Source organism: Cygnus olor, chromosome 4 (assembly GCF_009769625.2).
Source record: "Cygnus olor isolate bCygOlo1 chromosome 4, bCygOlo1.pri.v2, whole genome shotgun sequence".
NCBI lineage: Eukaryota > Metazoa > Chordata > Aves > Anseriformes > Anatidae > Cygnus > Cygnus olor.
In genome coordinates, this window is record NC_049172.1 from 60,451,463 (window position 1) to 60,472,975 (window position 21,513).

The window sequence follows — 21,513 nt, forward strand, 5'->3', positions numbered from 1 at the left end:
GTAAAGATTTAATGATATGCTTGGTTGCGGAGTTAGCTTACAGCCCTGAAAGTCCATCCAATTTGTTATTTTATCCTACAGCAGATGAAATATCATCATTAAAACAATATATGAAATTGTATTTTTTTTACAAGAAATAAAGACAAATTTAACTGCAACTTAAAGATGCTTCCCAAGTATCTCCAAAATTAAAACCAAACATCTATCATGAGAGACCCCCCAAAAAAATTGTTTCCAATTTAAAAAATACCGTACTATTCAAGTAGCAATCTCAATTTTGTATGTTTGGAACACCTTTTTTTCCCCTCCCTGCACCGCATCATAGCAGGTGCTGTGGAAATACAAAAAAATGCATAGCTGATGAAAGTCTATAGATTAAGAGACTCTAAAACACTAAAGGGCAGGAAGAGTAATTTAATTTGAAGTTTAAGTAATAATTGCCAAACACAGTGATAATATATTTTACTCTTTTTTTTTTTTTTCTCCCCTGACTACATTTCAAAAGTTCATTCTGGTTCCACCAACACTTTTACTCATCTAAACCTAAGGCTGAATATTGCTGTTGCTAGGATATAACTACTGCAAGTTGCACATGAAATACATATATATAATTCCTATTTCTATGTTCAAACAATAAATCACCTGCTGCACTGTACAAGTTTTTGCAGCACTTCCAAAATCTCTATAGTCATCTTGCCATCTCTTACCGTACATAAGTAGGACTTATGTCTGAAACAAAGCTGTAGTGATATTTGTTTTGCTCACTACGTTGTAAAGGGTGACTGAGTTTTCAGTTTTGAAAAGTTATAGCAGAGAATGAGAACTGAAGGTAGAGGCAAGCAATAGGACAACAGGAAAAAGCACACACACACAAGCTAAACTGCTTAAAGCATTCAAGCTCCTGATTTATGTTTCTCCCTAGATTAAAAAATGAACAGGTGACAGAGAAGCAAAAAACAAAAATCAGTTTATAACATCTTACAGAATTTTGCCTCCTAGATTTTCCATACCAGAAATGAATGCCAAAGAAGAGAGACAACAAACCTAGCACGGTAGGCAACTGATTCTTAGTTACTCAACTCCTTCATATAGGTAACGAACCTTAACATTGATGTATTTAATATCTATTGATTCTTGTATTCTTAAATAGTCCTGTCTTTACCTATGGACTGAAATTACAGCAAAAATAAAACTCACAGAACTGACAGCAAACTTACAGCATAGGGGATCAAATTCACTCTGAAAACATTCTAGACTGGTGCATTAAGCCTTCAAATTAGTAACAATACACTGAGTTAGCAAAGCTATGATAATGGTGCATCCACACTGCAAGCAATAGTAATTAGTCTTGCGTGTTAAATTAGGGATTTCCTTTTAATTACTGGCTTACAATACAACAAAGCCAGAATTGTACATTTTTTTATACATATATGATATGTAGCATCTCTTTGTTAATAAAAATAATTTTGAAAGATATTTATTTTCTAAGAACTATACTTACTGTTCAAAAATGATGCTAATAAAATAATGCTGGTAATTAAAAGTTCATCAGCATTAGAACTGCTAACTTCTTATTGACTTTACTGGTTGGGAGCCTATTATTTCTTTAGAGAAAACAATTTAAGCATTCTTGTATTTGAAATTAATCATTACAGTAGAAAAAAAAAAGAAGCCATTAATACTGCTGTGATGAAAGACTTGTTTCCATTTACTCTTAAAAGGATAAAAGTCAAATCTGTCATACAAAAAATAAAAATCAAGTAGTATTACACAGACTACTAAAATGCCCCATAACAAACCATAAAAACTGAAACCAATGGCTAAAAAACACTTTATCAGGAAGGATCTAACAAAAAGGTGAACTATTAATTCATGGAGAGGTTAAAAAAAATCCCCTGCCCCAATGATTTTTTTTGTTATACATCCAGCACACTTCTGCAATAAGGTGCAGCACACTAACATCACTGCAGCACACGCACCAGTGGGAACCTACCCAGTAGTCTTATCCAGCAGCAGTTCCAATACCAATCCGCTTGCAGAAGAGGGATTCATCAGTAGTGCTTTCTGAGAAGGGAAAACTTGCTCCTCAATGGATTTTTAACATCCAGAGCCACCTGTCTGCAGTTGGAGTAAGATTTTGGAGGCTTTGGGATAATGAACATTTTTTAATGAGCAATTTCTCTACTCATTAGGGCATTCTAGATTAAAGATAAATGTCTTATCGATGAAATTACAACTGCAGTTTCACTTGCCATGGTTACTGTTAAAAGGGATGGGATGTGACAAAACCATGAATTAAGCCTCAAATACAGCTACCTTAACAATGAGACCGGCATCTTAAAAACATTTTAGAAGTCACTGCTTTAGTCGCTTAAGATACACCTCTTTTTTTTCCTTTATTTTCCATTCTGATTGCTTTCTTTTTTCTTTTTTTTTTTTTTTAATTTTCCATTCTGATTGTGCTTTCCACTCTGATTGCTTTTTACCTTTACCAAGAGAACAAAACCACCCACCACTCAGCAAACACCTAAAGAAGGTATAACTGCAAATGATGCAAATCACAGGTGCCCCTGCAGCAGCTGGAAAAACAGAGCCGAGAGCCACCCGGAGAACTTTCCTCCTCTTTGCGTCAGCCATCCGCAGCCTTCCCCGCAACAGAAGCGGGCAGCAGCGCTCGCTCGCTTGGGGTAGCTGGCTGGATGAGTAATGATGTCGGTCCGGCCGGACAACGGTAACCCTGGCAACTGTAACCTGCAATTCCTGCCTAACCATTGTGGGATTTATTGTGGCAGGGGCCAAAGAGGCCAAGAGTAAAATGAAGCAGAGAACTATGGTGTCTGACACATCTAGTACCACACACTTTAATCATAGCTGGCAGAAATTAATTCAGGAGGAATTTTTGCAAGGGCCCCCCATGCAGTGTGTTTTGTTGTTGCTGCTGCTGCTGCTATTCTGGTCGAGGATTTTTTTCCAGTTTTCTTTTCTTATGTTTAAGATTTTTTTCTTCTCTTATTAACTGATAGGGTTTTTTTGTTTTGTTTTAAGTCACTAACAGATATCTCAGAACCGAGTGTTTATTAATCAGACTGTATTAAGATTTTTCCTTTAGAGGAGAAATATCTTATTCACAATGTGCTTCTTTTCAAGTGCACTGTATCAGATACCTTTCCTTTCTAATATGTATTTAATATCAGACCACATCCACTAGAAAGATTGTTTTCTTTTTCACAGCCAGTATTGTCATTATTACTCATATAGAAAATATCGGTCAGTAAGGGAACTTAACCTCATTCCAAGTGCAAGAAACATAGATCAAAAGGGACAAGCTTTGTGCATGGCATTCAAAATCCTTTACATGCCACTAATTAATAAAGATATCTTTTAAAACCAAATTCTCAAACAGCTTGGGCCCAGCCCTCGGTATCCTGCAGCAAACGGCAATCAACGAGCTGTGATCTAACCAGCCAAAGTAAGCAGTCAAAATCCATTTGCCTCAGCCAAGCACTCACTAGCTCCCTGCATTAAAGCACCATCGCTGATGCTGGACAAGTTAGCGTGAGTGGGCACACAGGTCACTGAAAACAACGCATCCCGCTCCTGCAGGAAAATACTTGTTGAACAAGGACTTGTGTTACCCCCTGGGATTTACAACAGCACCTGTATTTTAACAGTATAGCATCAAAACAGAGGTTCATGTACATTTTCCTTTGAAAGGGATCTTGCAAGGTAAGATTCATATACCCTGCAGTGCTAGGCATACTATTTTTAGCACACTACTTCCTATTGAAATGTATGTGTCAAAACACCTTTGCAGATAACTCTTAATGAGAGAATCAGTTTCTGCTTTGACTAAAATTATCCATTTTAACTGGTTCCAAGAGATTTCTTGGAAGGCTGCTAAATGTGAGAGTAACCTGAAAAATAATTCATTTAATTACCTTTGAAAATCAAGAGTCTCCAGACATAGGAAATAATGCACTGTCTCTTTTAAACTCTCAACCTATCACTTTCCTTTACTTACACTTCCCATCTGTCAACAAGTGCTTGTAATTTTATTACAGTGTCCTGTAGTTTATGCAGAGTTGGTATTATTTTACAGAGTTCTGTTAATGGACTGGATAAATGGTAATGCTATTTAAACTAGTCTCCTGCTCCAGCAAACACAGCTGCAACTGTACTACTATTTCTAGGCAAACATCTTGACCTGAACATGCAGTGCTCTCTCAACCCGTCCAAAGAGAAATTGGAGCAGACAGCAAAGGGAAAGCATAGCCGGCCGCTGGCGGCAACCAACTGTGTCTAATCATAATTCATATACAGTGTACCCTCTTTCTTTTATATTGCATTTAGGCTACACAACAAGCATATGTGCTTCTTCACCTGGCATCTCATTTACAGCCAAGGGTCAAATAGTAATTATTACTCACAGAAGCTCAATAGTACGTTGAAAACTTGCAGTGCACACACTGTTTGATTAGCTGTTAAATGCCAAAAATAAATACTAAACCCAAAGAATATTATACATTTTATTGATCATTGAAGAACTTTAATTATGCTTTAAAATATATTTATTTGGATATAAATACGTATAAGTACATACAACAACAGTTGTTAAGAAAAGATTTTATATTCTTCATAGCGGTCAAACTATATATAATCTGAAAGTTGACCAAGAACATTTAACTAGCATCAATACTTTTGTTGGACTGACATTTTTAAATTACAAATGTAGTGTTAAGTGACCACAGACTTTTAGTATCATTTGTATTTTCTTTTAAACATGAATACATTATAACCAGACATTCACTTTCATGGTCTGATCAACAATAACCCTTAGGCAGAGGAAATTTAATACTGCGAAGCTAGTGATCTCTTACTTTCCACCATATACACTATGAGCAGTTGTGTGTTTTATGTCAAAAGATATTATAGATTTAAGACTAACATTTATCAAATATACAATTCTGAATTAAATGCATTCAAGTATGATTTTGCATGAAGTCTGCATCCATTTCTTTCCTGCAAATTGTCTCATTTCTATTTTTTACAAACTTAGGTAAGAACCTTTACACTACAGTTGGAATAATAAAATGATCATAAATCCCTTTCATTTTCCTTCCTGATGGAAGTAATATCTCCATGATTGCTGATAGAAATTACAGAAGAGACTGAATTGTTAATACATAAAACCACATATGAATATGTTATAATATTATAGCAGTGTAAAAATATTTCTGTCAGAACAAAAGCCTTCAGGAGCTTTCTGGCCTAGTAATTTAACAACTCATTGCATCTACAGGGAAGTTTGGGAAACAAAACATGCATCCAAAGCAGAGGGAAGAAACAGAAATACAAAGAACTAAATGTTTACAACAATAATAGAGTCATTTTCAATTTTCCATTGCAAATTACTTCAAGAAGGGAAAAAAGAACTACTATTTTGCAATATTAGAACAGAAATAAATGCCTAAAAATCAAAGCTTCATTATAACATTTGTTCTCACAAACATTTCCATATACTAAAGTGAAAACAAAAATAGGAGAAACTCCGCCTTCCTTCACCTACACTCATTTTTTTCCAAGCACACAACCGGTGAAACTCAACAACAATTTCAACAGCAGAAATCTCACCACAAGCCTAAAGAAATGTGTCAAATACACATCTTTAATTAAAAGATGGCTGAATTTTTCAAAGCCTATTTAAGCATGTCATGTTTTATTCCATTCACACCACATACTGTAAAGTTACCTTGAAATTTATTTAATAATAATAGGTGATTGTGTAGATAAATACAGAAATCAGTATCTGAACTTCATTCCACGTTTACACTACAACATAAATTAGTAAATTCTTACAAATCGCCAATGGGTCAAAACATTGATTTTAAAATTTTGCCAAGAGTAAAACATTATCAAACCAAAGAAGAGAATCAAAACAACAACTCATTACCCAATTTGATATAGTTTTTATTTATCACAAAGGATTTCATAGCTTTTTTTTTCCCTGAGTTTATGTTGCCACCTGTGTTTAATTTGGGAGAGACATCTCCACAGGCTACCATTTGCCAACACTGATTGTCTTGGTCGATCGAGTGTGTACAGCCACAAAACCAGAAACATCACGAAGTGCTTGTACAGTGCTATGTCGCTGGGTTATGTCGCTCCATAGACACTTAGTTCATTTAACAAAGGAAACGGTAACAAAATAAATAGATTAATTAAAAAAAAAAAAAAAGAAAGAAAGAAAGCCAAAGCATTCTTTCAGCAAGACTTCTTAACAGAGAGGGGCATGGATGAAGCAGTATTTTGTTTCATGCAAGTATCTGCATCTAACAGGTTCTAAAAAAAAATTTGCAAAGTAGTCAAAGAAAGTACCCAAAAGATCATTTTTCCTAAATGCATTTTAGCCCTGTCTGAGGCAAAAGACAAAAACCTAATGCAGAACAGAGTAACAGATCAACCCAAATTTTTGAGAACAGTTATTACTTACAGCCTGTATAACTTCGGTGTCCCCAGAAAGAGCAGTTCAGAAAGCAACTGGAGGTTGTTTCTGTTTAGGCGCCTTTTGAAAGAAAAAGAAAAGGTTGTGTTAGATTACAAGTAAAGTGCTACAGCAATGCAATGCATATACTTTGAGCAGATTCCTATGCTGTAACAAGCTGATTTTAAAGACCAGAAAGACTATGTAATGCTGGTCCATTAGCGGAGACATGGTCCAGCAGTAAATTTACCATGGACTAATTACATTTTCTGGTTTCCCCAACAGACTGTATTACCTATTTCATTTTATGAAAGATTATTTTGAATTTAGTGTGAATCAACCACTAATTCAGGACTCTATCCCACATAAATGAGAAAACTAAAAAAAATACAAAATCAACAGAGTAACTTCAGTCCTCCTCCAACTGTGTTCCTCTTAGTATAATGAAGCACACAAACATTTTGTGACCTTGAAATACTGTTCAAGGGAACACATAGCAAGCACATGAACTTAGTTAAGTTATAAGAGAATAGATCTATATAATCGATTTCAACAACAATAACAAAAAGCTGTTACACCCTGATCAAATGAAAGCCAAAAAATCAGGAAGTCACGACTTATATTTGGCATTACAGGTTTTATTTATTTGTTTTTGGCATATGGTTTTGTCTATAGCTGTAAAATACTCAAAAGTTAAAATAATAATAATAAAAAAAACAGTTGTACAGAAGATACATAAAACACTACAAAAGAAAAATTTCAATTGGAATTTGAAGATACCTATTTGTCTATAAAGTTTCTCACTGAACATCCTGACCAGGGTTTAAACCTATTTAGTTTGACGTGACAAGTTCCAAGTCCACTGTAATATAACTGTAGGTAACAGAACAACCCCTCTCCAAAACAAATACATTCCATCTTCATGATTTTTTTAAACATACAGTGCAGATTATTCTTTCTAACGTGTATAAATGACAGCCCTGGAGCATACAGTCATACCACTCAAGAATTCAAACTCAAAACAGGTTTTTGTTTTTAAGCAATGCAACACACGTCACCTACTATTTAAGCAAGGCAACATACTGAAAAAACTGTTTCCTCCTAACAACCTCATCACAATCCAAGTTCTCAATGCACAGTACTTTTCAATCCACTACTTTTAGGGCATTCCTGGCCACCAGACCGCACAGTGTAGTCTGATATTTATTTTATCCCTTAAGCATTACTTAGGTAAACAGGTATTTATCAAGACATTCCACAAGGTTAAAAAAAGCTACTGGACAGAAATTATGCAAAATTAAGTTTTAGAATTTCATAAAGTTTCAGAACTTCTTGTTTGTTAGTCTTAGGGATGAATTCAAACAATTCAGCCAATTACTCTCTCAGGGCTGATTTTTCATACTATAACCGTTGTTCCACATAAGGGTCCTTCCAATTTAAAGGTTTTTCCATAAATTCCCATGGATACACACTCAAGACTCAGTTTTATAGCCACATGATTTAGTTCACTTAACTATTGTTCCCTTAAATTTCAATGTGACTACTGATGAGATCTACTGAGAAAGATTCTTACATACCCACAGGCTTGCTCCCACATTTCAAACGGTGAGAGAGCAATCAGGTTTTTGAGGTCTAGATATCGACAGTAATACAATTTTAATGTTGTGTTCCTTTTTGTTAGTCAAACACCAGAAATCCTAGTGTCTTTAGGCAGGAGAAATTTCAGTCACACATTTTGAAGACTAGAAGAGACTTTTGAGTGAGAGAAATGTCCTGAAAAGAAAAGATTATACCACTGGGATAAAGTGAGGTGAGTGAAGATGCATTTTAATAAGAAATAGAAAAAAACCTGCTTAATCCAACAGCAACAAAAATAGAATTGTGATCCCACAAATCATAGTCCCAAATGAGTAGAAGGGAAGTTTTCAGTAAAAAAGAAATATACAGCTGTAAAAAGAAGTTAATAAATATTGGAAAACTTCTGATTTGAACAATGCCTCAGAAAACTGTACCTAATTGTAAAAAATAATAATAATAAAAAAAGTAGCATTTTATTGTTTGTAGATCTACTGCATTTTCAAAATAAGGCAATTAAAAAAAAAAAAAAGACACTTTCTTACCTTTAGTAAATTTTTGTAGAACAGAATTAAAGACAACAAAACTGAAGTAGTAGGAAGAAAACTGTTTCAAATAAATGATTACATTTCTGATCAGAAAAGAGTATTAGGAACATGATGGAATTCTGAGAAACTGAACCTGAACAAATGATTTAATAAAAAGAGAAGTAAAATTCATTCATTTTTTCTCCTTGTTAAATAGATAGTTCAGACTTAATCCTCTCAGGATATGATTACAGATGAAAAAATACATGGGAAAACTTGTAAAGACTTTGGCAAGTTAGTCTTTAATCAGAAACTACTAAGGACAAAAATCTGTTCATATTTTTTTAAGGACTATTTGCTTCAGATACCAAGCAATAATCACTAGCTCTAACTGAAGGTGCAATGAAATCACACATTATCTGTATGTCCAACATAATACAAAAATGGTGATACAATACAATGACATTAATTGATGGTGGAGTTCTTCAGACAGGTTGTCTTTCCCTAAATTGCAACAGCAATCTTAAAAGGATACACTCAGCATGGCTTGATAAGTATACTTCACAGGCCAAATAGTTGTGCTAGTACATAACTATCCATACAAGCAGTTAATACCTTAGATCGTGAGTTTCTATTACTACCTATAGTTCACACGGCCCACGCAACTGAGTATACATAGTTTTAACAAAGGATGCACATGCTGCTGTGCAGACATTAAAAATCTAAATTGTAGGTAGTAAATCAAACTCATGAATTAACCTAACAATAATAGCAGTACATTCATGACTCAAGAGTTTCTACCAACTGAGCTTGGCACTTAGAATTAGTTTCAACCTACATTTTTACTTTGCCTTCCACAAAATTAAAACATTTGTTCTTCGAGCACTAAGTGAATTGAGGGGACACGAGTTAAATAAACTACCGACCATTCAGTATTTTGTAGTTTCTACTTTGAATGATCTCATCCCTCTCATTGTAGCTCCTTTTAGGGGCTCAGGTTTATCTACCAAAAATCTGGATATCCTTTATTACCTGTGCCTAAGAGTACCAAATATTGTTAATTTTTGTGAAGGCGATGAGAGACATTTCCTTTGCAATATTACTTCAAGAAAGAGGCTTCAGCTAAACCTAACAAGTTATATAAATATATATAAAATATTATATACTAAAAAAAATGCTTTCAATAGGGTGAATTTGTTTTTCTTAAGTTTCTTGTAAGTAAATTTTATGACTTTACTGAAATGATTTTTTAAAGACTACAATAGATATGTTACAAAATAAATAAATCTATGAATTCAAACATAAGTGAATGAAAAGGATATGTGGTGAACCTGGCACACATACACCAGTATGCCAGAACACAGCAGCTTTCACGTATACAGTCAACTACGAAGAGTTTGCAATCTTTGAAATAGAGCCACACACAAAAGAGTCCAGAAAATACATTCCTACTTTAAAACAGATATTGGTTCTCTGATACTGACATTGCCATCTTTTCCTGTGGCACCTTTGCCTCATGCAGACAAACTTAATTTTGTCTGAAATAACAGTACCTGTCCTCAACATGCAGACATGGAATAACTGTGAGACAGACATGATTGTCTTTGTCCCTAGAAGCTGAAAAACTGACGTAACCACAGATTTAGGAGAGAGAGAAAGAAAAAAAAAACAGTCATTACAAACTGCAAGAACTACAGGTACTGCAAAGTAAAAACAACCAAAAAATAAAAAATAATCACTTTTTCTTTCAGTGTGTCAGCACAGACCTCACCGCAGCTTGCTAGCAGACAGCATTTCCCCTGGGACAATGTGAGAAGAGAAATTTCGGTTGCATCAACTGAACTGCTCTCCCAGAACTGGCATTAAGTTCAAGGTATAGCACTGAAAAAAGAGTGATGAAATATTCCATACTGTTCCCTTTCAGTTTCCCAACCAAGCTAGAAAAAAATGGTGTTCTCTAGCAAAGGAGGAAGGTTCAGAAGAGATGAAGTGTTAGTGGCATTAGCAACAGAAAATGTACTGGAGAATCTCTTCTAATATTGCAATACCTTGAACTGTAAAGTCCTTGGGTGGTGGCCAGAAATAAATGGATGAGGGTCTGACATCACATAATTCTTTCAATGTAACAAAGCTGAACCACAGTTGCAATTAAAATAAATATAATTTCTGTTTCTTCCATTACTGAATCCAGCTTTGAGATGGGGCAAACTGACAGACTGGCTCAGACAAGTTTTTGAGCTTTTCATGATAAATTCAAGCAAGATCCCCACAATACATAAATTACAAAAAATGTTTTAAATACTTCAGTTTAAACTTTCTAGAGCTCGGTCTTCTAAATATAGTAAGGGCTAGAAAACCAACTTTGAAGTGAAGTGATGGAAAAAGTGTATGAATATACTCAAAGATATTACAGCTTTCGGAGGAATCAGTATGAGGACACAGAAGGGGAAACTTTGACAGATGGGCAGGCAAAAATAGTCCTTAAAGGAAGTTTGATACCAATAGGCAGATAAAATGTAGGTACAGTCAAGCAACAGGTTACATGGTGAAGCATACAGTGCAGGAAAAAAAAATAAATATATATATATATATAATGGCTTGATTTAAGGGATGCATGCACAGCTGTGATTACTATCACTGCCCATAAGGAAACTATTCACATTTGTTATGGGTTCTAGAAAACAGGCTATCCTTGCAGAAATGGCAACATAACTGGGTTTTGTCTTCTGCATGGAGCCAGAGGATGTGTAGGTGGATGACAGAGTTAGAGGCAGAGTAAATTTTGGGGAGAACATTTTAAGCTCCCAGTGACAGTATTCCAACCCAGCATGGTCTGGCCATCCCACCCATCCATTCTGTTGTCACTCTAAGTTTTCTTGCCACAGTAACCAATCTACTATCAATCCCGCAGAGGTAGGGAGGAAGGAGTGGGGAAAAAAAACTTCTTAATTACACTGTTTGCAGTTTAATCATCTGCAATTACTACAATTCACAAGCATGCCTGTATTTGTTTTCAAGACCTGTTAGCACTTTACAGTGGATTAGAAGCAAGTTGCAGGGAATCGACTTCATACAGTCAGAAAAGCCCTCATCTTTTCCCATGTAGGCTTGTCCTTATTCTATTCCATCCTTGTTCTGAGATGACCTTCATAACAGGGGACCTCAGGAGGTCTCAATCTCCTGCTCAAAGCAGGGTCAGTTATGAGATCAAGACAGGTTGCTCAGGGCTTCATCCAGTACAGTCTGAAAAGCCTTCAAGGACAGATGTCACAGCCTCCCTGGGCAACGGATTTGTTCCAGGACATAACTGTCCTCACAGTGAAAAAGTCCTCCTCTTATATCCAGTCATAGTCTCTCCTTTCAACTTATGCTTGTCTCACCACGTTGATGAGCCTGGCTCCAGCTGATTGATAACTTTCTCACAGGTAGTTGAAAGCTGCTATTTTGTCCCCTACAAGTTGTCTTCTTCAGCCTAGATAAGCCCAGCTAAATACTTTCAGCTGGTTTTAGTTCAAGTAAATGCAGTTCTAACTGTAGGCCCCCAAGAAAGCAGAAGCCTTCAGAGCTAACTTGAGAACTGATCTAAGTTAAGAGCAGTTCCAAGTAAATTATAAATCAACTGTACTCTTTAATTAGAAACAGTCTGTCCCATTGGATGCATAGGGGCTGAGAGCCTTCCGAAACTTTACATATAAGGCACAAATACATTTTATTCTACACCTGTTGCTTCAGGAATGATAGAAGGCTTCCAACTCACACAAAGTTAACGATAGCAGAAGCCATTATTCTTCATTCCTCCTCTGAAGTTAGCTGAGAAGTAAATAATGCTTTCTGTGCATAGTAACACACAGTACTGTATGCTTAGAAACTCTACTCTTCAACAAAGAAGCACATCCACACCTACTGTTTGATTGTCATTCATTGTTTGATAGCAATGTTTGAAGACATTATTATCACACCATTTAAAAATACCACATAACACCTTTTCACTGAAGCTCATTTACAAAATATTCATAGCCTTTAAAAACACACAGACAAAATTTTCATTAAAGATCAATTTAATATGAAATGACATGTCAAAAAATTGCTGAGTGCTTATGCAGCAGCAGTTTTTATTCACAATGACTGGGCACCATGAGGCTTCTCAAGTAGTTCCAACAGGTTACAGGGATATGTATCTGCTGGGAAGGTCTAATACCAGTTCAGGCACTATGATATCAGGAAATTCAGAATCAAACTAAAAAATAATGGAAGTATCTTGAAACGGGAAGCTAGTGCACAGCACGCAAATCATCTCCATGGACTGGTTTACACACATTTAACCATCAAGTCGCAGACTGACTAGAGGCTCTGTATAATAAGCATCAAAATGAGTGATCCTGTTCCCTCACCAGAGAGCGTATACAGAGCTTGACTTATGCTTAAGACTGCAAGGAGGGCAAGTCTTCCTACTCTTGTCCAAAAAGCAGTAGTGTTGTTATATCTGCCAGAGGCTGCGAACATTCGTGCATCAGTGTCCAAAGTCACACTCTAGTTAACTTCCACACATTTGGCAACTACCGTGTATGAATGCAACTTGAGCAAACATCATCAAGTGACAAGAAAGCCCAAGAACTAAGACCTAAGCAAAAAATTGGAGAGAATTGTTAATGGAAAAACTGGCACAAAGGTCTTCTTGTCTGTAGTTAAGTTACTCACTATCTCTTTAAACATAACAATATCAAGTTTGATATGCTGTCCACATGAGTAAAAATTGAAATCTGAAAAGTTCAGTGCTAAACTTGCATGATTTGCATTGCTAAATTAGAGTTTGTCCAAGGTCGAGAACCACTTAATCAGAGCCCCATTTTCCAGGCTAAGTAGTAACCAGGCTAATAAAGATGTCCAAATTTGTATCTGATATCAAATTGAAACTAATTAGGTATTTGTTTTATTAATAATTACTTTAAGTTGAAGTGGGACCATCACATAATAAATACCCCAGAAAAATAAGTTTATTACTTGCGTAGAAAGTGGGGAAAGTTACTTTACAAACTATCTTACTACATTCTGCTAGCATACACTACTTAAACTCTAATGTATTTTCTGTCCTCCATTTTCCTCTTACCTAAGGTTGCTGTCAAGTCCAAAATTACCACATTCCTCCCCTACACCCATCAATTCTCCCTATGTTATACAATACACTAGTTGCACAGAGAATCAGAAGCTTATATTAAATTTGCTTCTTTTAAGAGATATAAGCAAAGCTAGGACAAGCTTTTCATTTGAGGTTGGGGTTGTGGGGTTGTTTGTTGTTTTTGTTGTTAGTTTTTGTTGTTGGGTTATTTTGTTTTGCTAAGAAGAAAAGGGAAAGAAATGAAGGCTGTTGTTTTCTAGAGGCTCCGATGTCCCTTACCATTTCAGCTGAAAGGATATTTCTACAAATAACTGGTGATTACTCTTATTAATTCTACCTATTTCCATTAAAGCGTGAAAAAGCATGATCCAGGAAACTACAGGCTGATCAGCCTCACCTTGAGTCTGGAAAACTGAGCACAGAGGAACTTCATGAAGCTCAACAAAAGGGAAATGCAGAGTGCTACACCTGAGGAGGAATAACCCTATGCACTAATGAACACTGGAGGAATACTACTCAGAACACAGCTTTATAGAGAAAGGTCCAGGGTGAACAGGAAATCAAAGCAGCCAGCGATGTGCCATCACAACAAAGGAGGCCACGAGCATCCTGTACTGTACAAGGAATAATGCTGCCAGCATGTCAAGACAGGATCCTTCCCAAGACAGGATCCTTCCCCTCTGCTCAGCTCTGGTGAGACAGCTGGAGTACTGTGCCCAGTGCTGCACTCACTGCTACAAGAGACGTGGACATACTGGAGCACATCCAGCAAAGGGCTGCAAAGATGAGTACAGAGGCAGACTGAAGATTCCCCACCTGTCACAAGGGGAAAGGTTGAAAGAGCGGGGGCTGTTTAGCCTAGGGAGAAGGGGGTTCAAAGAGATCTTAATGTGTATAAATACAATATGTGTATGTGTACCTCATGCACTTCCTTCCCAAGTACTGAATGAAACTCTTCTCAGTGGTGCCCAGTGAAAGGACAACTGACAATGGACACAAATCAAAACAAGAAGTTACATTTAAACATAAGAAAAATCTGTCTAAGAGAGTGGTCAAACACTGGAATAGATTTTCCAGCGATGTTGAAGATTATCCATCATTGGGAGACATTTGAAACCCAACTGGAGACAGCCCTCAGCCACCTGCTCTGGTTGACCTTGCTTTAAGCAGTGGCATCGGACTGGATAACCTCCCTTCAAGTTTTCAATTTTGTGATTCTTTGAGAATAACCCATTGGATTTTATTCTACTTTGAGAAATGATGATTTCCATTCTCAATTTTGACATACAAATTAATGTGTGAAGATTAAAGGACAAATAAATGATGCTGAGTGAGTCAACTCTAAGGGAGAGTAAGAATAAAGGTATCAAAGATCAGTACCATGTTTCAGGCTTGTTCCCCCTCTCTGATAGGGAAAGCGGTTTCCTCTAATAACCAGTTGCTGGGAGGTCACCAGAGTCCCATCAGAGACTGCTTTAGGCATTGCCAAACTGCTTCTCACTCTGCATCCAGATCTGTCCTCACCATTATCATCCTGACTGATTAATCAGAAATGGCAGTGCAGCAAGAATATCAACGTGGAGCTCCTTGTCTGTAAAACCAGAGAGAATCTGAGGAGAGAAACCTTTAAAATCCCCCAATTCTAACAACAACTTTCACTTGCCAGAATGACTGGCAAGATTTATCTGAAGACTCATTATTTAGACAAGAATTGCTTGTTGCTCCAGAAGATTTTAGTCTTGATAGAAGGGAGAAAAAAACTCCTTAATAACTAGGGCACAAATCCTGCCCCAAACATGACTGTCCTCATCTGGGAAATGGAAAAAAAATCAAGTATGTTTATTATGACAGCACTTCACTGTAGTAGAGGTACAGGGAAGCACGCAAAATAACTCTAGCACTAACTAGACCATATCAATTGAATGAATTGCCTCTTATTTTAAGAGTTTGTACAACATCTCACCAAATCTCAGCATTTGAGGCCACTCAAATACTATAGACAATTTTTCCAAGCCAGGAATTTTTTTAAGAGTTATTTTGTAATGGACATCTACCCAACAGGAGGAAACAAATTAGAAAACTTTCATAAAGTAATATGGAATCAAGTATCAGATGAAGCAAGGATGATCAGACAACAGAAGGGGTATCTAAAGGGGGGGAGCGGCGGGGTGGGGGGGGAGAAAAAGAGGAATTGTGTTGGATTAGGGGATATGATCTATTTTGGGCAGACTGTTTAGAAAGCAGGAAAGAAGTGCCTACAAATAGTCTGGAATGGCTTGTAACTGTCTTTCTGGTACCAAGTCAGCACAGTAAGTTTTCATTCAAGTATTCTTGTGTAGCACCTGTACAGGCATCCTGCCAAACTAAACTCAGACAGCCTGGTGTGTTTTAAGAAAATTAAGAGGAGTTGCTACATTGTATCTGATTATAAGTATAGGCTATTGTTAAAAACAAGTCAACACAATACACTACAAACTATCAAGGAAAATAACACCGTTCTTATGATCTAGTTTTCATCCAGCCTCCAGATTAAATGAAGTAATGTAACAGTATGAGTCACTGAAGTAAGAGTCCTGCAGCCAAATTCCTCATGGCTTTTGGAGTTTAACTGTAAAATTCCAGGTGAAACTGTGGCTTCCACAATTAAAATTAGGAGCATTGTAGATGCCCTCTGAAATATACTACATTAAAAGGTAACGTACTGTGAAAAGTTTTTTTTTCTAATTTTTACCTGTTGCCATCTACTATTAAATCTGTTTGTGCGCGGTTTTGTTGTCATTTAACTTGATCTGGATCTGCAAGAGATGTGATTTTTACAGAGCAGAATAGAAACGTATAGCTTTAAGTTTAATATCAGTGCTTCTGTAGCATCAGTTTAAAATATATTACGACCACAAAACACTATTTGAAAGGAAAACGTTGATAAAACAGTTCTGTAGAATCAGGTTTGGTTTCAACATTTTGCAACAGTGCAAATTACCCATTTCAGAGGAAGCAAGAAAGAAGAGCATCCAGCAAACAATGTGACAAAGGATGAGCACAAAACAGATGTGGGAAAAATAAACAGCCTTCCTGCCCTGGAATTTGTAAAAAGGTCTGCAAAGAGCAAACAGGACTTCTCACTGCAATTTGACTTCTAGACCTATAAAAGGAGTCCCATGAGAAACTACATTCAAATGAGTAAAATATACTAAAAATAATAATGAAAGTTTACCAGGCTTTCAAAGAAGAACATAGCTCTTGGACTGAAAAGTTTATCAGAGATTTTGTATTATTCTGCAATCAAAATGCAGCTTTATAAGCTGATTTTTAAAGTGCTATTAGAATCCTGCTTCTCTTTTTAAATATCATCTTCAAATACAACTTTTTGTCTATTTTCTGATTTACCAGAAATTTTTCTAGAAAAGATATTTGAAGTTGTTTTGACAAAAGTCTGCTAATACAGGATAATTACTGTAGGTTTTTTTTTTTTAAACTATAAATACAGGTGCCCCAGTATAATTCTTGTAAGACGGTCTCACATTCCTTTGGTAAGTGATTAGCACCGCAGGCTTCGCAGTCTCCTCCCTGTTCTAAAATGAGGAATGCGCTATGCATTGCCCTTAAACTATGTAGGATTAGCAAAGAGAAGGATTTTTCACATCCATGATTAACAAGGAATAACTGTTCACCCCCTTCAGGGCTATTCAAAAACATTCTCTACCTGAACTCATTATTCTTCCGCTACCTATACCTTTATAGGTGTGTTATTAACCCTTCCAATGCTCATGTTTTCAGACCAAAGCCAGACAGGTGCTTAAGTATCAATGGTTCAAAGGGGAGAAAATCATAACATTCAACAGGCTTCAAAACAAGTTTATACATAAACTTCCCAAGTTTCAGGCAGCCCAACACAGACCTTCCTGACTGTGGCAGTCAGATTCTGTTCACAATGTACCCCAACTGAAAGAATTAATTCTCAGGCTTCAGGAATGAACTTGCACACCAAAATGAAGAACAGGGATCAGTGAGAAAAACTGGAGACACCTTTATAGCTTGTGCTAAGAACCCATTCTAAGAGCTCAGTAAAACTTCAATTCAGATGACAACTCTGTTGCTTATACAAAATAAGGTCTTAGTGCCAAAGATGCTTTTCTTGAGACTACATATACAGTCATACACAAAAAGATGAAGTAATTCATTAATTGGCTATTCTTTTACCAATGATAGTAATGAACAGTAGCAGTGACTCAGCTGCTAAAACCACTTTTCACCATGGATCCCAAATTCCACATTAGGTTTAGATTTGAAGTTTAAAGGCTATGTAAATTAGAAAAAAATACAATTTTGCTTCACAGTATTAGTATAACTAAGTATTTTTAAATGATGTTGTTCTGCAATGTTTGGCATTTTTTTTCCAGAAGTCCCAGCTCCTGAACTTTGATCATATAGCTATGTAGAAGAAATTTTTTGTTGTTGTTGTTGGGGGAGTAGAGGGGTGGGGGGTGTAACATTTCTGTTCTGCAACTGAAAGGGCTATACTCTACCAGTTTACCCCCCACCCCCCAAAAAAAATGTTCAAAACAAGATTAAATATTCTAGGATTAATTTATTCACAGAGATCACATTTCAAGAAATTATTATTATTTTTTTTTTTAAGAGTTACAAGCTTTCCTACTTGGAACAAGTCTTATGGATAGAGCTTCTCAAATACTCAGAATAAAACCACAATCTCATGCCACACCAATACATAATAAAAAGTTAGTACACGGGTTTATTTTAAGCTCCAGAGAGCATGTTTTATCCCATTAGTGATACAGTCAATCTTATGTTTAAGAAACATCAGCAGTGCTATGAGAGTTCACAATAGTTAGTTTCCTATCATGCAGTATTATCAAGTGTTGGTGGAGCAGTATTACTCCTGCTTCGTAAGAAAGAACATACATGAAATATAGCCTCCTAGACTAGAAAAAAAGGAAAGAAGTACTAGTTTATCCAGTCCATTTTGAAGCAGCTGCTAATTCCCTTCATAACTTTCTAGGTCTGGTGGCTGTGTTGCCCAAGACAAACTGTATTTGTTTTTATTCTAGATGGAAAAAAATTATTTCTAAGTTCATCCTGCTATGCATGCCTTTGTAAGATGAGGTGCTCTGTAAAACACCGCATGTTTCAGAGATCATAAAAACTCAGAAGTGAGTTTTTCATTTAGAATTTCAAAAACTGCTAATACAGCCTGTGTTTAACACATTTATCAGAGACTAGGTTAAAGCCCAGATAACTCTAACCATGTAATATATGAAATAAGCTAAAAATCCTTTACTATACTGAGTCCCATATGACTGGCAAGATGGATTTGTGTGTGTTCCAGAAGCTGCAAACACAGCAGTTTCATACATAGATTTGAATATGGAAAAAAAAGCCTGAATAGTACTTCATTTTGTTTACTAAGTGGAAAATATTTCTCCTTAAAAATATATAATTGAAATACATACCTCTATTTCTGTGCTGTGACACATCTACAAGTTTCAAATCATTCATCCTTAGATGAACAAAACTAAGAGCTTTCAATAGTACTAACTCAAGTACTCAGGCATACACTCCTCAGTTAATGCTCCCCTCATCGTAAGTTTTAATAACTTGTTTTAATGCATTTGTCAAGATGTGGTCCCCAATATATAACAAGTACAGGCAATTTCTCAGTTCTGCTATTTCCAAATTGTGTTGTAAAAAGTTCAAAAAATGCATGAACTATAACAAAGTATTTAATTCTTGAAATATCTTTCTCCATCATTCAGTGATACATTGTAAGAAGCATGAAAATAGACAATATAGATGGCTTTTAGTTTAAAAGCTATTTCAAGTATCAACATGAAGTTCAACCCCTACAGCATTCTTGTCTTCAACTAGGGATTTCAGCTGACTCACACCATAAAACTCGGGGGCTGGTTTTCTTGGGGAAATAAGTATTTAGCTCAAGTCCTAGATCAGAGACTAGATCAGAGACTGCAAATGATAAGTCTAGAACCTCTGAGTAACATTTTGCCTCTCTATACTAGTTTTCATCAGAAGTAGGTGAATTTTAGTGTTGGTTTAGTTTTTTTTTTGGTTGGGTGTGTTTTGTTGCTTTTAAATCTACGCTGTAATTCTTTAGAACTATTAAGATAAGTGGACTTTAGAAGTTTTATTAATTCAAGTATCAAAAGCATAAGGGCTTGGCTGGGAAACATTTTAGGCCACACAAGTAACCTTTCTCAGAAGAGTTATCAGCAGGACTACTCATGCAGACCAAGTTATTCATGTGGTAAATGTCTGCAGAATCAGACTCCAAATTAGCATTTTAGGGGCACAGTGCTTCCTCAGTGGATTATTCACAAGTACAGGAAGAAAAATCAGGGTAGTTTTTAAACTATTGCTGTAAACTCTTCATGTTCTGACACCTTTTGTATGTTCAGCATAGCCTTACAGTGACCATAAAATTTTTACCTAGCATTTGAGACAGTTATTAGGAAAAAAAATTACAATTAAAAATAATTTTCTTATCAGCCAAAAAAACTTGCCCCTAAATGAAAAGCTAACTGCTCTGCTACATAAACAAGCAATTCATCCTCATAATCCGTCTATGTTGTATTTCTGAAGTAAAAAAGAATATAAGTAAATTTTAGACAACCAGCTCATAACAAAACCGGTTCATAGCCTATAGCAGCTGTCTTCAAGCTTTTTATTTCCCTCCAGGTGACAATAGCTTGTAAAAACACTGGGATACTACAAGAGTAGCTGCAAAACCACAGAAGGTGGTGTTCTTGGCAGTAAATGATAAGTTTTTAAAAAGTCATTTTAAAGTTGTGTCCAGTGGTGGCATTAGACTGAAAATCACCACTTTCTAAAAACTATCTTCATTGTTCAAACTATTATAAACATCACACAAAAATGACAGCTTTAAAAAGAAAGAAGAAACAAGTGTTTAACTTAAGCTATACAACTATAACATTCTCATAAGAAATATTTTGAAAATATTGTCTCCCATAAAAATCAGTAGTCTCTAGACATTCTTAAACATTATAAAAATTCTCCAGACTGTGACCATTGTCCCTTCCTTCCACAAAACAAAATGAAACCTAACACATGATGGTGGTCTATCTAAGATTGGTTCAGGCAACATAACAGATCAGACCCTGAGCCTTTATGAGACCTGTCATGTACTGAACCACATGCTCTTTAAGAACCATTGAAAATGGATCCTACTAATATGAACACAAGCACATAATCATAGAATGGCTTGGGTTGGAAGGGACCTTAAAGATCATCTAGTTCCAACCCCCCTGCCATAGGCAGGGATGCCACCCACTAGATCAGGTTGCTCAGGTTCAGGGCCCCATCCAACCTGGTCTTAAACACTTCCAGGGATGGGGCATCCACAGCTTCTCTGGGCAACCTGTCCCAGTGCCTCACCACCCTCTGAGAAGAACTTCCTCCTAAATAATAATACAGGTTGGTGGTTGATATAGAAAGTTTTGCAAATGCTAAATACATAAACCTGATATTAATTAATCCAATAGTTTTTGGCACTGCTTCAGAATGTACACAAGGTACAAGCTATCCCATTCATTAGGAAATGGGCTATCCATATTGAAGTTCAAAGAGGTTTGTTTCAACAGACACTGAGAGCATCTACACAACACAATAGACCATTTGATTCAGCCATTCAAGGTACAGGCTGCAAAGAGAGACTTGCTAGATCAGAGCTCAGGCAATGTTGTACCAAATCGGTTGGGAGCAAAACTAGTAGCCCTTAAGCACTGAGATAGTACTGCCAGAGACTACACTTAAGGGAATAC

The 21,513-nt window shown here is 36.2% G+C and overlaps 1 protein-coding gene across 18 annotated transcripts in view; it reads right to left on the reverse strand.

The window, feature by feature from the left end:
- The window catches only part of SLIT2 (slit guidance ligand 2), a 260,326-nt gene that overhangs the window by 231,098 nt on the left and 7,715 nt on the right, over positions 1-21,513 (reverse strand). For 17 of the 18 annotated variants that reach the window (XM_040555212.1, XM_040555210.1, XM_040555202.1 and 14 more), the window contains exon 4: positions 6,491-6,562. In XM_040555212.1, the coding sequence (XP_040411146.1) occupies positions 6,491-6,562 (72 nt within the window). Of the gene's footprint in view, positions 1-2,513; positions 2,533-6,490; positions 6,563-21,513 lie in introns of those variants that run through there. The other variant, XM_040555214.1, reaches the window with a different exon arrangement.